The sequence below is a fragment of the Terrapene carolina genome, unplaced genomic scaffold (genome assembly GCF_002925995.2).
Source record: "Terrapene carolina triunguis isolate 2854851 unplaced genomic scaffold, T_m_triunguis-2.0 Scaffold227, whole genome shotgun sequence".
NCBI classification, from domain to species: Eukaryota; Metazoa; Chordata; order Testudines; family Emydidae; genus Terrapene; species Terrapene triunguis.
Genome location: NW_020664578.1, coordinates 2,563,108 through 2,577,574, shown reverse-complemented (window position 1 = coordinate 2,577,574; position 14,467 = coordinate 2,563,108). Strand labels below are relative to the sequence as shown.

At 51.5% G+C, this 14,467-nt stretch overlaps 2 protein-coding genes across 2 annotated transcripts in view; both read left to right on the top strand.

The window, feature by feature from the left end:
* The window catches only part of POLR3C (RNA polymerase III subunit C), a 13,262-nt gene extending 296 nt beyond the window's left edge, over nucleotides 1–12,966 (top strand). Inside the window, exons 2-15 of the mRNA XM_026656279.2 lie at nucleotides 1,122–1,288; nucleotides 2,361–2,616; nucleotides 4,790–4,975; nucleotides 5,147–5,235; nucleotides 5,657–5,761; nucleotides 6,326–6,418; nucleotides 7,750–7,830; nucleotides 8,331–8,382; nucleotides 8,496–8,556; nucleotides 9,212–9,362; nucleotides 10,189–10,290; nucleotides 11,328–11,377; nucleotides 12,239–12,388; nucleotides 12,708–12,966. Of these exons, the coding sequence (XP_026512064.1) occupies nucleotides 1,142–1,288; nucleotides 2,361–2,616; nucleotides 4,790–4,975; nucleotides 5,147–5,235; nucleotides 5,657–5,761; nucleotides 6,326–6,418; nucleotides 7,750–7,830; nucleotides 8,331–8,382; nucleotides 8,496–8,556; nucleotides 9,212–9,362; nucleotides 10,189–10,290; nucleotides 11,328–11,377; nucleotides 12,239–12,388; nucleotides 12,708–12,789 (1,605 nt within the window). The 5' untranslated portion in view covers nucleotides 1,122–1,141 and the 3' untranslated portion in view covers nucleotides 12,790–12,966. The remainder of the gene's footprint in view (nucleotides 1–1,121; nucleotides 1,289–2,360; nucleotides 2,617–4,789; nucleotides 4,976–5,146; nucleotides 5,236–5,656; nucleotides 5,762–6,325; nucleotides 6,419–7,749; nucleotides 7,831–8,330; nucleotides 8,383–8,495; nucleotides 8,557–9,211; nucleotides 9,363–10,188; nucleotides 10,291–11,327; nucleotides 11,378–12,238; nucleotides 12,389–12,707) is intronic.
* Nucleotides 12,967–14,286: 1,320 nt separating this feature from the next.
* Nucleotides 14,287–14,467, top strand: part of NUDT17 (nudix hydrolase 17) — a 7,304-nt gene continuing 7,123 nt past the window's right edge. The window contains exon 1 of the mRNA XM_026656300.2: nucleotides 14,287–14,411. Coding sequence (XP_026512085.1) covers nucleotides 14,337–14,411 — 75 coding nt within the window. The 5' untranslated portion in view covers nucleotides 14,287–14,336. The remainder of the gene's footprint in view (nucleotides 14,412–14,467) is intronic.

Below are 14,467 nucleotides of genomic sequence, written 5' to 3'. Positions count from 1 at the left end.
ATCCCTCGGCCACTCTCCCTTCCCAGAGCTGGGAACAGAACCCAGGAGTCCTGGCCCCCAGTCCCATGCTGTGATCCCTCGGCCACTCTCCCTTCCCAGAGCTGGGAACAGAACCCAGGAGTTCTGCTCCCAGTACCACCCTATTGCTCACCTATCCACACTACCTTCCCATGCTAAGATCGTTATAGTTCCCATAGCTGGGAACCGGAGTCCTGGCTCCCAGTTCAGTGCTGTGATTACTCATCCACGCCACTGTCCAAGAGCTAGAAGTAGAACTCAGGCATCCTGACTCCGAGGCTGCACTCTGCTCTAACCATTTGGCCACACAACCCTCCCTCATATAACATTTCCTTCTGACACCAAGCCTCTCTCCCTCTGGGTTCCGTTGGCTGATCAGTCACCTGGATGTCGCCGTTGGCTCAGGGTGTATCACTCCTGTCACAGTCAATTAGATTGTGTAGACCCAGCACGTATGTGAAGGTCGTTTGGAGGAGGCCTCCTCCGAGCTGAAAAAGACTATTTGCTGAGCTATCTCCTCCTGCCTTTCAGTCCTTTGTTTCCATAGCAAATTTCTTATCAACATTTCTGTTCCATTAGGCCCCCCCCCATTAGGCATCTCTCCTGAAGCATCTCGTAAGGATTCTTTAGCTCCTACAGTGCTGCCCACATGACAGACATTGTTATGGCTCTTAATTTTGAAATGAATGTAGTGCCCGACTGGCAGCCCTAGAGGTGGATCTGCAGAGCAGATACAGCGGTAGGAAAGAACAAGGCAAGCTTTCCCCACAGCCCACCCTGCCCTGGAGGGATCATCGCAGGGGATACTATGTGTTTAGTCTCCATGGCTCATTCAGTCCTTGGCGGGCATGCCTGCCTGCCCAGATTGCCAACAAGGGGGCTGGCTGTGATGGCGGTTTTGATATAGCCTTAGCCTCAAACCCACCAGATTCATTTCAGGCATGAATTGGTAACAGCTTTTAGTCTCCACTGATCTAGGCCAATTCAAACAGGTGACTCGAGAGGTGAAAATCGTTGCATCCAATCAGCAAATCTCCTGTGCTTGCCTGTCTCACCTGATAAGAACTTTAATAACATAAATGCTTTTTCCCATATCCTTCTAGTATTTTAAGTTGCCGGCAAGATGACTCAGGCAGAAATTAAACTCTGTTCCCTCCTGCTGCAAGAACATTTTGGCGAGATTGTGGAAAAGATAGGGACTCATCTTATCAAGACAGGCAGCCAGCCGCTGAGAGTGATTGCCAACGACACAGGGATGTCGCTAGATCAGGTATGTCTGGAATACTCGAAGAGTTAGTCTCCTTTGGATCACAGAGCTGACTGAACTATTATTCGCTCATTACAACTTGTCAGTCACCATTTCTGGCGCTTTTGAAGGATTCTGTTATTCTAAATGTGTTTGCAAAAGGTAAATCAGAATTTGAACACGTCTCCTTAAAACCAAATCAGTTTCTTTAATAGTACAGATTGCAATCCATGGGAGTTTTGCCATTGGCTTTAACAGAAAAGGTTCTGAGCTCTTACCTCTCCACAGAAGGGCAAAGGGAAGGAGGGTGGTCTAATTTAGTTTTATAGAGGGTGAAGAGGACAAGAGATGGGGTTCTCTGAAGTTAGTGCAGCATCTGGAGAATAAGGAGGTGAGACTTACTGGCCCAAAGGGTACGTCTTCACTACCCGCCGGATCGGCGGGTAGCAATCGATCTATTGGGGATCGATTTATCGCGTCTCGTCTACACGCGATAAATCGATCCCCGAACGCGCTCCCCGTTGACTCCGGACCTTCACCAGAGCGAGAGACAGAAGCGGAGTCGACAGGGGAGCCGCAGCCATCGATCCCGTGCCGTGAGGACAGGAGGTAAATCGATGTAAGATACGTCGACTTCAGCTACGCTATTCACGTAGCTGAAGTTGCGTATCTTAGATCGATCCCACCCACCCACCCACCCCCAGTGTAGACCAGCCCAAAGTCACACAGTGAGTCAGGACTACAGTCGAGATTCTCAGGCCCTGCCTCGAGTAGGAGGAGATCTTGTAGGTTTTTCCATCTCTTAGTTCTATGGTAGCCTGAGGCCCCTGGGGAATTTCAAACATCGCCCTTCCCTCTCTCACGATAAAGATGATCTGGTGAATGGCTCAGTAGCTTTATCTTAGGTTGTTAATGATCAGTGCTAATTGAGGAACCATTCCTGAGACTATGGATGGAGATAAAGCACCTAAGCGGAGGGGCATTCCCTTCCTGATCCCTGAGGTGATCAGCCCTGAAGCATGATGGTTGTTTCCCCCCATATAAACTATGCTAAGTTTCCAAGTATGTGGCTCATTCCTTTCTCTGGCATGTGCAGGTTAAGAAAGCTCTCTGTGTCCTCATTCAACACAACCTGGTGACCTACCAGCTGCAGAAGCGAGGCTTTGTGGAGTACGAAGCTCCGTGCAGTCGGGTGCTGAGGATCCTCCGGTATCCACGGTACATCTACACCGCCAAGACCCTCTACAGCGACATGGGCGAGCTGATCGTGGAGGAGCTGCTGCTGAATGGCAAAATGACCATGAGTGCTGTGGTGCGGAAGGTGGCGAACAGGCTGACGGAAACTATGGAGGGTGAGCCAAAGCGGTGTGGAGACAGCTGAGAAATAGAGCGGAAACCTTTTGCTGCAGCATCTTATCATCTGTCTGGCACGGTTTGGGGCTGCTGGGCCGATACTTCATGCTACCAGAGTGGCTGGGTCCTGTACGCAGTGAAAGGGGATGGGATGGCTCCCAGGATCTGTGCAGAAGAAGAGGGCTCTGGACATAGAGCCTGATCCAAAGTCCATTGAAGTAAATGGGAATCGTTCCATTGACTTCAGTGGGCTTTAGGTCAAGTCCATATGGAGCATCTTCTAGGGGCTGTACAGAACACTGACACTCCCAAGCACCTCCAGGAGAGAGGTCAGTCTCATCATCCACATTGTATGGATGGGGAAACTGAGGCACGGAGAGAGGAGGGGACTGCCCAAGATCAAACAGTGAGTCACTATCAGAGCTGGGAACAGAACTGGCTCCTGTGCTTGGACCATTTGACTATGATTTATTTCGATGTCTCTTTTACCCTATCTTTCTATCAGTAGACAAGTGTAGAGTCAGCGTGGTAGGAAACCTGGGAATCCATTCTCTGCTCTACCACTGGCTCACTGTATGACCTGGAGGGAGTCACTGCCCCTCATTGTGCCTCAGTTTCCCCATCTGTAAAATGGGAGTAACAACACTTACCCAAATGACAAGTGCTATGTGGATTCCAAAGAGTGAAAGTTCTGGTTTCCTGCATATTTCTCATCTCAAGGCTGAATTTTACACACATGGACTAAAATGGAAAACACATGTATTAGTCATTGAATCTGTTTTTCCCTTACCTCTGTGTCTGTCCCTCCAACAGACCTAAGTTTGCTCTGCTCATTTAACTATTCCCATTGATTCGTAGCCTACAAAGAGGTGGAAATCTTCATGTTTCCACTGCACCTTTCTCTTAAGAGAAATGTGGGAGGCCTTAAATATCTGGGAAGAAAGATATTCCCAGATTCCCTCGGGGGGGGGGATAGCTCAGTGGTTTGAGCACTGGCCTGCTAAACCCAGGGTTGTGAGTTCAATCCTTGAGGGGGCCATTTAGGGATCTGGGGCAAAAATCCGTCTGTGGATTGGTCTAGATGGGGTTGGACTAGATGACCACCTGAGGTCCCTTCCAACCCTGATATTCTATGAAAGGGAAAAACCTCAACTGGCCAACAAGAGTCATAGTTGTTCACATATTAGCGGCTCCACTTGATTAAAAGACACCAATGCTATATAATCCAATGGGGCTTTATAGCCTCTGGGGCACAAGCTGTGTCCTCAACAAACGTTGAGAGCAGCGTGAGACAGTATGGTCCAGTGACTACAGCACTCCACGGAGAGTCAGGTTTTATTCCTGATTCTGCCATTGACCTGCTGGGTGACCTTGGGCAAATTAGTGCCCCACTCTGTGCCTCAGTTTCCTTTCCTGCCTTTTATCTGTCTTGTCTATTTAGATTGTAAGCTCCTCAGGGCAGAGATTCTCACTACATACAGTGCCTAGTGCAACGGGGCCCTGATCTCAGGTGCTGCTGGAATATAAATGACGATAATGAGAGAAGTTAAGAGGCATCAGAGACAAACTGCATTATCCGGTGAGATTTGAAATGAGATGGAGATTCAGGAATTTGCTAAGAGCTGCCAGAAAGACTCTCCTGTGGACGGTGGCAAAGAGAGGGGCTGAGAGAGGCCCCTGCTCGAGGTGGGGAGTGGAGCAGAAATATACAGGAAACGTTTCAGGTGTAGGAGAAGGTTCTTGCACCAGCAGTTGTGAGATCTGCAAAGGGACAGAGAGCAGACCCATGCTACTAGCATGGTGGGGAGAAAGGAGAAAGACAGGTTAAGATTTTTCAAGGTGACTAGTGATTTTGGGTGCCCACGTTGTGTCACATTAAAAAGACCTGCCCGGCCCATCTCAGGCCCCTTTAAGGGGTCTCTGGTTGCCACCTAGAAACTGAGGCGCCCGAAATCACTCGTCACCTTTGCAGATTTGGCCCAAGGTCTGAAGTCAGCTGGAGTGAGTGGGTGGAAGGTGATAAATGCACATCAAATACCGAGCGTTCTCTTGCGCAGCCCTGCTTGTACGTCTCTTAAAGACAACGACGCAGCCTGATCCCGCGCGAGTGCAGGAGCAGCTGGAGTTTGGGATCATGATAGATTATGTTCTCCTTGGTATCCGTTTGCCCAGATGGGAAAACCATGGACTATGGCGAAGTCTCCAACACGTTTGTGCGCCTAGCGGACACGCACTTCATTCAGAGATGCCCAATGGCCCCTGAAACTACCGAGACTTCGGATGCGCCACCACCTCCTGCGCCCACTTTGGCAGTTAATGAGAAGGACATGTACGTGGTCCCCAACCTGAATCTTATAGGTGAGAGCTGTCAGAATCTCCTTGGGTTGATTGCATTTAGAATGTGGGTGGGTGGCACCAAATGCTCGGGGGGATCTCTGTGTAATCAGCAAAGGGCTTTGGGAGCTTTCTGACCTGAGCGCAAGACTGCTGTGCTGGTATTCAGAGGAAACCCCTGTCTTTGGCCCACAGGGAAAGGGAAAAGGAGAAGATCATTTGACAATGAAGATAACGGTGAACACAAGGCAAAAAGGCAGAAACAAGATGCAGACAGCAAAGAGGTATTGCTAACCTGCTGCTGCTCCTTGGCTTGCATTCAGGCCAGCGATGAGCTCTGCGGGACTGGAGGGCTTAGCAGTCCTTTATTCCAGTATCTGACCTTTTGGGTCAATAGCCAGTGAAGACCAGCAGGGACCACAGTGCCTACCCTAGGGGGAATGAGGCTGCTGTACAGCCTTTGTTCAAGAGGCTGTTTGGTGTGGACAGTGCCTGTCATGCACTATGTAACCTCCCCTTGGTTCGATTCACGTTGGTCCAACTCTTCTGAGATTCTAGCCACCTGCAGCTCCCAACAGGGCAGGTGCTCAGCACCCCTCAGAATTCGCCCTGCTGATGGTGCTCATTCCTCAGACGAGCATCTGGCTCTGCAACCAATAAACCAGCCTCAGCGTTTCCTTCTCCCTCTTCCCCGTTTCTCCTCAGCTCCCGCCCGATGACGGCATTTATTGGCAAGCCAACATCGATCGGTTCCACCAGCACTTCCGAGACCAAGCCATAGTCAGCGCCGTGGCCAACAGGATGGACCAGGTACACAGATGTAATCGGGAACTTCCTCAGCAGGGTTACTCCAGGTAGTAGGAGTGGGGAATTTGGTGATTGCAACCTTGGCAGTTACATGCTAAAAGCTTCAAGTCTCTGCTTCAAGGTACTAGCTGATGGCTGCAAGGGTCAGGAAGGAGTATTTCACCTTCTTCTGAAATATCGGGCATTGGTTGCTGCTGCAGACAGGAATTGGACCGAGGGCTTCTTCCCATCTTAATCAATGGGAGTTTTGCCCTAAATGCACCAGCTGTCTGCTCCAGTATATCAAATCCTACACGCCTGTTCTCCATGCTGCTAAGCACATGTGTTGCTCTCCCAGAGCATCTTTCACTTCCCCTGCACTGGAATAGTCTTGCTGGCAGTTCAGTGGGGCATGTGACCAGCCTAAGATGAGTGGAAGGAGGCTAATGCAACCTAGATCTTACTGGAGGCTGATTTCTGAATTTGGAGCACCCCGGTTCTTGAGGGGGGAAGGGAATTCTTCTTCTTCCGTCATGTGAACAGAGATTCTGTCAAGGCCTAAAGGCTGTTTCCTTCCTTTTTAAATAGACCAGCAGTGAAATAGTGCGGACTATGCTGAGGATGAGTGAAATTACTACATCTTCCAATGCGCCTTATACGCAGCCACTGTCTTCCAATGAGGTGAGTTTCTGCAGTATTTGGGGCACTCCATAGAAATCGGACATGGATAACCGGATTTCTTTGGCTATTATTATGTATACGCGTTGTGGCAGCAGCTAGCAGCCCCTGTCCTCGACCAGGACCCCTTGGTGCTAGGTGCGGTACAGACACAGAACAAGCTCCAGACGTATTATTGAATGGCACAGGAACCCAGCTGAACACTCGTTTTAGACTTCAAGGTTCGGTCATGAGCGTCACCCACTCTCTCCTGTTGTTTGCATACAGCCTCAAATCCACACTGCGGAAGGGTTGTCTAGTGGTGAGAGGAGGACTCCTGGGTTTTAACTGTAAAGTTATACATCTAGGAAGAAGAAAGTAGGCCATACTTACAGGAGGGGGGACTCTCCCCTGAGAAGCCAAGACTCTGAAAAAGATTTGGAGGTCAGGGTGGATAAATGACCGTGAACTCCCAATGCAACGCTGTGGCCAAAAGGTCTAACGCGATCTTTGGCTACCTACCCCGGGGAGTCTCAAGTAGAAGTAGAGAGGTTGTTTACCTCTGTATTTGGCACTAATGTGATCTCTATTGGAATACTGTGTCCAGTTCTGGTGTTCCTACTTCAGGGAGGATGTTGCGAAATTGGCGAGAGGTCAGAGAATTGCCACAATAATGTCTAAAGGGTGGGAAAGATGCTGTATAGTGATAAACTAAACACATTGAGCTTGAGTCTAACAAAGAGAAGATGAAGGGATAACTTGACCATGGTCACTCTATAAGCACCTACATGGGGAACAGTCATTTGATAATGGTCTCTTCAATCTAGCAGACAAAGATCTAACAAGATCCAATGGCTGGAAGTTGAAGCTAGACAACTTCAGGCTGGAAATCAGGTGTAAAATGTTAACCATGAGGGTAATTCATCATTGGAACAGCTCACCAGGGGTCGTGGCAGATTCTTCATCACTGGCAGTTTTTAAATCAAGACTGGGTGTTTTTCTAAATGATCTGCTGTAGTTCAAAGAGGCATTATTTCAGGAATTTCTGTGCCGTGTTATACGGAGGTCAGACTAGAGGATCACAGTGACTTCTTTTGGCCTTGGAATCTATGAATTTATGACTGGCTCTGCTACTGACTCACTGTTGATCTCAGGCAAGTTTCTTCACCTCTCTGTGCCGCAGCTTCTCCTTCTGTAAAATGGAGATTAAAATGCTTACCTTGGAACAGGGCTCTGAGGATCAATGAGCACACGTTAGTAAAGCACTCTGATATCCAAATGAATTAAGTACTGTTTATTTTTATCATCTTAAATGCGAATGGCACGTATGTTCTAGGTGTTCTTTTATCCCACAGATATTCAGATCTCTTCCAGCAGGATACAACATTGTGAAACAAATTCTGGATCAGTATCTCACTCTGCTAGCCGATGACCCGGTAAGAGATGCATTATGTATAATTTGGTTTTGAACGGGGTTTAGTCCAGTTCTGATTTAGGGCCCCAATCATGCAGTCCTCTCCACGTGAGTGGACCCCATTAAAGTGAGTGGTATCCGCATAAGCAAAGCTGTTCACCTGCTTATGTGTTGGTAGGATCAGGGCTTTGGTTTCTTCACCTCACTCAGCGTGGACAGTGAAAACAGGCACTAGTCAGTTTTACCTTCTGTTTCTAGTCCGTTTCATCTTGGAGTTCTCCTGCCCTAGGTCAGAATGACTGCAGCTGGGAGGAGGAAGGTTTAAATGCAAAAGAAAAACAGTTTCCCATTAACATTTAAACATCACGAGAATGTTACTATTAACATTGGGCTTTGGAAACATCCTCTAACCATTAAGGTTGGGGAATGTTAAGAAACTTACATTCTGTTCCAAATGGTATTCAATTTGTATCAGAATTATAATCGTCTTTATTTACATTTAACCCTTTTATTTCCTTGTAGCTGGAGTTTGTTGGTAAATCCGGGGACAGTGGGGGCGGCATGTATGTCATCAGTATCCTTTACTGAGAAATCGACTATGGGCAGTTTACTGCTGGTCACGGGGCTTACCAAGCATGGTGTGATCCCTGGTCATTCATGTGTGGTACCTTGACACGCACGGCTCAGATCTCCACAAGGCCCTTGCGACTTTGGCAACAGCAACTCTGGAATCCATTGTACAGGAGAGGTAAAGCAACTGCTCGAATGCAGCTTGTTAGCCCCCTTGTTTCTCTTCCCAAGGCATAGATATGAGAGAGACAAAGTGGGTGGGCAATACCAATATTTGCTGGTCCAATAAAAGAGATTACGTCACCCACCTGATCTGTCCATATCCCACACAGCTTCAACAGTCCTCCAACAGCAGAGCTGCACCTTTACCACCCACAATCTCCATCCTTTCATTGAAGAGGGAGGAAGGAAGGAAGGAAGGAGCCAATCCTGAGAGGTGCTAAGCTCCCTCCCAACTCCCATCAGTCCCTCTTTAGCTAGCCTGGATGTCACGAACTAGGGAAATGAACATAGCTGAGTGAAGATTTAGTGACATCTGCATGATTAACTCTTAGACGCATACCATTTTCATGCATTTCTAAAGCATCAGTTACTGGTCCAGAGACCGGGTACCGGACTCAAAGCACCCAGTGGTCTGATCTGGTTTGGGCCTGTAGCTCTGAAGTCAGGATTTCATTCCATCTCCAACACACACAAGGTGCTTTTTCTCCTTTGCAGCGTTCATGTAGGAACCGTCTCAATTCTCTGATGCCCCTGTGCAGCGGGTCTAGGTTTTGATGTTGTGTGTCTTCCCCAGAGTTGTGTGTTAGTTGGTTTGTTCCTCCCCCATCTAGATTTGGTTCCCGTTGTGCAAGGATCTTCCGGCTGCTTCTGCGGAAGAAGCATTTGGAACAGAAACAAGTGGAAGATTTTGCCATGATTCCCGCCAAGGAGGCAAAGGACATGCTGTATAAAATGCTGTCTGAGAACTTTGTGTCCTTACAGGTGAGAGTTCCTATTCACGCTGTCACCCAGAGGTGAGCAGAGTGTGTCACAAACAGGGCATACAGGACATAGAGATGAATGCAGATGAAGGAAGGTGGTTAGAACAGGGGACTGGGAATCCTGGGTTGCATCCCCATCAGAGCAGGGGGCTGGGAGTCAGAACTCTTGGCTTCCATTCTGAGCTGTGGGGTGGGAGCGTGGTCTTGTGGTTAGAGCAGTGGGGTGGGATCTTAGTTTCCATTCCCAATTCTGGGAGGGAGTGTTGCTTAGCATCAGAACAAAGGAATCAGAACTCCTAGGTCATTCATCTCTCTCTGCCTCCGTTTTCATAGACCTGGACAATGGATCCAGTGTTATCCTGTCTCCCAGGGGAGTGGAAAGCTGATTTCATTAATATCTGTCAAGTGTTTTGTGATCTCAGTTGCTCTCCCCTAGCTGTCGGGTCCCCCAGCTAGCCCCTGGTTTGCTAACGAATAATAGTAACGGGAAATATGTGTCACTGGACAGTTTCCGAGCACTGGTCCTTAGGCTGCCACCAGCAAGTGCCCTTCCCTGCAATTTGCAGCTGAGGGAGCCGAGGCCGGGAAAGGTGCAATGACTTTCCCAGGATCACACGGTGAATTATTGGTGGAGCCGTGGTAGGGATGTAAGCGGTCAGAGTCACACCACTAGCCCACACGCCCTCTCTCTCTTTGCAAAGAATGACGATCGCTGGGTCCCTGGGGGAAGCTAGAAAGGCGCATGCAGAGAGAACAGATAGATACCTTCTCCCTGGAGGGCTGTGACACACATGTTACAATCTTCCTTCCTTCCTGCCCGCAAACAGGAGATTCCAAAGACTCCCGACCACGCCCCCTCCAGGACGTTCTATCTGTACGCAGTGAACACGCTGTCCTCTGCGCGGATGCTGCTGCACCGGTGTTATAAGGTACCCGATGATTCCCTGGCCATCCACCTGACACTGTGTCCTTCGCACCCCTTGTACTCCTTTGGTTTATTCCCTGTCTTTGATTCCGCGTCACCACAACAGTGGTTGGGTTGTCGGGGACCCGGCAACATGGACAAAAACATTCCCAGGTGCAGAGAGTCACTGAGCCCCTTTCATTCCATAGCGATTTACCGACGGAGGGGAAAAGTGACACGGGGCTCACTCAGCCACTGAAATGCAGCCCCCTTGATTGGGTTGACGGTGCGCAGCTGCCCTGCACAGGCGCTGAGGACAGGGAATGGAAAGTCCAGCCTTCCATTGAACCGGCAGAGAGAACTGTAGGGAGGCAGAATGTCACCCGGCACATTCACACCTGGCCAGGAGGCTGGTGACGGTAGTTGCCCTGGCGACTGGAAAAAGCACAATGGGCTCTTTACTGACCACAGAGAGCGGATCAGTGTTACATCTCGGCTGACGGAGGCAACCGCTCGCAGCACAGTGCCCCCTGCTGCTGTGCTTGGGCATCGCGTCCAGGGCCAGTTCGAGGGAGGCATGCTGGCACCACTCCCTGCTCTGTCTAGGTTTGCCTTGAAGGGCTGTCATGCGAGCACAGACGTAGCCTGACCCTGCTTAGCTTATGAGAGGGGCTCAGAGCACACGGCTCATGCTCGGGGTGGGTGATAAACCCTCTCAGATGCATCTGTGACCTTTAACGCCATCCTCAGCAATTGTGCATGAAGGTAACTCGGATTTCCACACCAGGCCCTGTAAATGGCACAAGAATTATCTGCAGAGAGACCAGAGCCGGAGCAGGGAGCAGATGCATAAAACCCATCGCCCGCCCCAATTCTGCCCGTCTTCGCGGCTCATGGGGCAGAGGACCTCTCTGCAGGCTTGGGGGGAGCTGGTTTTGGGGCCCAGTATTCCCGCCCACACTCCCCCCCCCCCCCCCCTTTGGCTGAGCATACAATCATATGGCGCCGTTTCTTTTGTATCCCCCAAACCCTGCTTCTTGTTTCTCTCTTTCCTTTCCCTAGAGCGTGGCCAACCTGATTGAAAGGCGACAGTACGAAACCAAGGAGAACAAGTGAGTCGCGCTAAGCAGGCCGAAAGCTCCTGGGCCAAGTCATCACAGTGGGGTCAAGTAGCTTAGGCCTCTGGCGTGGGCTTCGTAACTAGAGGGGCTTACCAATGGGAAATGTCAACAAGCTGGGGCTTAGCTGGGACCCGGCTGCTAGGGCACTTGGGCCCAGATCCTCAAAGGGAGTTGGGCGCCTAGCTACCATTGGGAGTTAGAAGCCTAAATAACTTGGAGCAACTGGGTCTTGGTGCCCAATAAGTGTCAAAGATAGAGAGACGGATGGCAATGAGGACTGTTTTGCAGGGAGGGCGGTTAAGGAGAAATATCATCCATGCTGAGATGGTCATCCTGGAGTGCGCGCACACACACACGTGCACGCACACCCACCCCTCTGCATCAGCCAGTGCTTGAGCCAATGTGGTTCACTCCGGCTTTGTAATAGTGGGAAGTGTCCTGCGTGCAAGGATCTGCGGGGGGGGTTTCGCCCCTCTGGGGAGCTGCATCAGTACAAACGGCTCCTGCCGAGACAGGCCCTGGCACGTCTGGCACAGCCACAGGCATTGCTGGTGCACATGACGCTTTGCAAATGCAGCCCCTACCCCCAGAGTTCGCAGGGGAGGAGGGGGAAGAGGAATAAAGGCAAGCCCCGGGGTAATGGGCGAGGAGAGGGCCAAGGAGGAGACGTTATTGATGAGGACAGTGTGTGGGGAGGCAGACACGTGGATTTGAAGGCAGGAGGGAACCTGCCTGGATCCGAGATTGGATCTGGCCCCTTGTGAGTAACGCGGTCGGCCCAAATCTGAGTGATGGGAACGGGCTTCAGCTTCTCACTGGCACTCAAGTGTACACTGTCTGCCTCGCCCCCAGGCGCTTGCTGGAGAAGTCTCAGCGGGTGGAGGCCATCCTAGCGTCCATGCAGGCCACGGGCGCCGAGGAGGTGCAGCTGCAGGAGATCGAGGAGATGATCACAGCCCCAGAGCGCCAGCAGCTGGAGAACCTCAAACGCAACGTCAACAAGTGAGCGGAGCCGTGGCGAGGGTTGGGCCGGCTGGTCTAGGGGATGGGGAATCAGGATTCGTGCGAGCTAGACCTGGCTTTGGGAGTGTGGGTCTAATCAGAGCAGGGTGGGGGCTGGGAAGCAGGACTCCTGTTCTATTCTTGGGCAAGTTGCATTCTCCATATTAACAGGGACAACGCTACTTCCCCTCCGCCCCCATAACTGTTAGTAAATAGCTTTTCACTGCTCACCTGGGAGACTCCCGCTAAGCACAAGGCGGCCCTGACACGCACTGCTCGGCCTGTGACGCTCTCCCTCCCCTTGTCCTTAAAATTACAGGATCGACGCCAGCGAGAATCAAGTCGACGAAACCATCTTTGTGCTGGAGTCGTACATCGAGAGCACCGTGAAGAAGCCGTGAGGGCGCCCCCTGCTGGCAGCCTGCATCCCTTTCACCACGCCAGTCATGGCACTCTGGGTGGAACTGTCTGCTTCCTGCGCGGGGGGGGAGTTTTCAGACAGCTGTTCTGAGTTTTTATTTATTTTTACTGTATGTTTAACATTGATTGGAGGTGAAATAAAACGCTGACTGCGCTGATTAGCTTCGTAGGGGGCTGTTGGAGGTGGGTGGTACAAAAGCCGTGATGGCTCAGGCCTGAGAACCTCACCCAGTAAGCTCTGGGGCTGGTGAAAGATGCCAGCTGGACAATTTAGGAGATTACAGTCTGGGCACGGGCAATGCCAACTCCCCATACACACAGCCATGCCAGCGTTTGGTCTCCATAACCCATTCAGTCCGTGACCTCTCTACTGAGAGTGTCACCCCGTGGCCAGCTGCCGGGACGCTCCGCTGAGACTGAAGGGCAGGGGTTCTTGCAAAACCTCTCCGCTGAGCCTCCTATGTCTGGTATTGACCGTGAAGAGCCCAGCCTGGGGACCACAACCTGGGCCTGGTCTGCACCAGGATTTCACAGCACGATCGCGGTCTCCCTGTAAACGCACCTGTTGCTTGCAGTGCAGACAGAGCGACAGCATGGCGGAGAGGTTTGACACAGTGATGGAAGATAGCAGGAGGCTGAGGAAAAGTCAGAGTACAGTGGAAATCTAGTCATGACGCGGTGCCAGCTGAACACATCAGACAGCGCGCTGGCCCGGCGTGTTTTTATTACCCGCTAGCTTCATCTCTCTCTAGTGCAGCTATTTCACTGTCCTCTAGTGCAGTGGTTCTTGACCTTTTTTCATTTGTGGACCCCTTTGGAAATCTTAGCCATCATCTGCTGACCCCCAGGTTGAAAACCACTGTTCTATGGTAACGTTTCACGGACCCCTTAGACATCGTCTATGGACCACAGGCTGAGAACCACTGCCCTAGTGGAAGGAACAGGAGATCTGCCCCTGGGTGAGATCACGTCTGCCCTCCAGTGGCTGCAGCTAGAGGCAAGAAGCCCTAAGGTTTCATCCATCACTGCTAGCAGGAGTAATAATCTCCAGGCTGGAGACTTTTATGAACCAAGAAACTAGAAGACACTTTCCAAGCCAGCTGGACCAGCACCCCCGATTTTACAGCCCCTCTCGTGGGCAGGTTTCCGGGGCCGCCATCAGCGGCGAGGCCCTAGGTAGGAAGGTGTGATGGGAGCAGCAGGATCTCCGCCGGAGAAGCTTAGACTTAGATGGAGGCTCGCTCTGGGGCAGGGCCTGGCTGTTCGTTCTGTGTCTGTACAGCGCCTGGCGCCATGGGGGCCTGGTCCAGTGGAGGGTCTCGACCGCGTCCACATGGCAACACCCCCAGCTGCTTGGGATGCTGGGTTCCGCCCCAGCCAGGGGCCGTGCTGCTGGGATCCCCGCTTGTCCTGCAGCGGCTGAGCCGGTGGCCCGGCGAGCAGCCAGCAGGGGCGCTCCTCTCCGCCGCCTGCAGCCGCCTCGGCTCCCGGGTTTCCGGCGCTCGCCGCAAGTCCCCGAGCCGGGCCCATGGAGAGCCTGGCGCGGGGGCTGGTGCGCCTGGCCAAGGGCAGCGCCCGGCCCGAGCGCGCCGGGTTCCTGCAGGTGCGGGGCGGGGCGCTTGGAGGGGGGGGGTCCGTGCAGCGAGGGGGTGTGGGGGC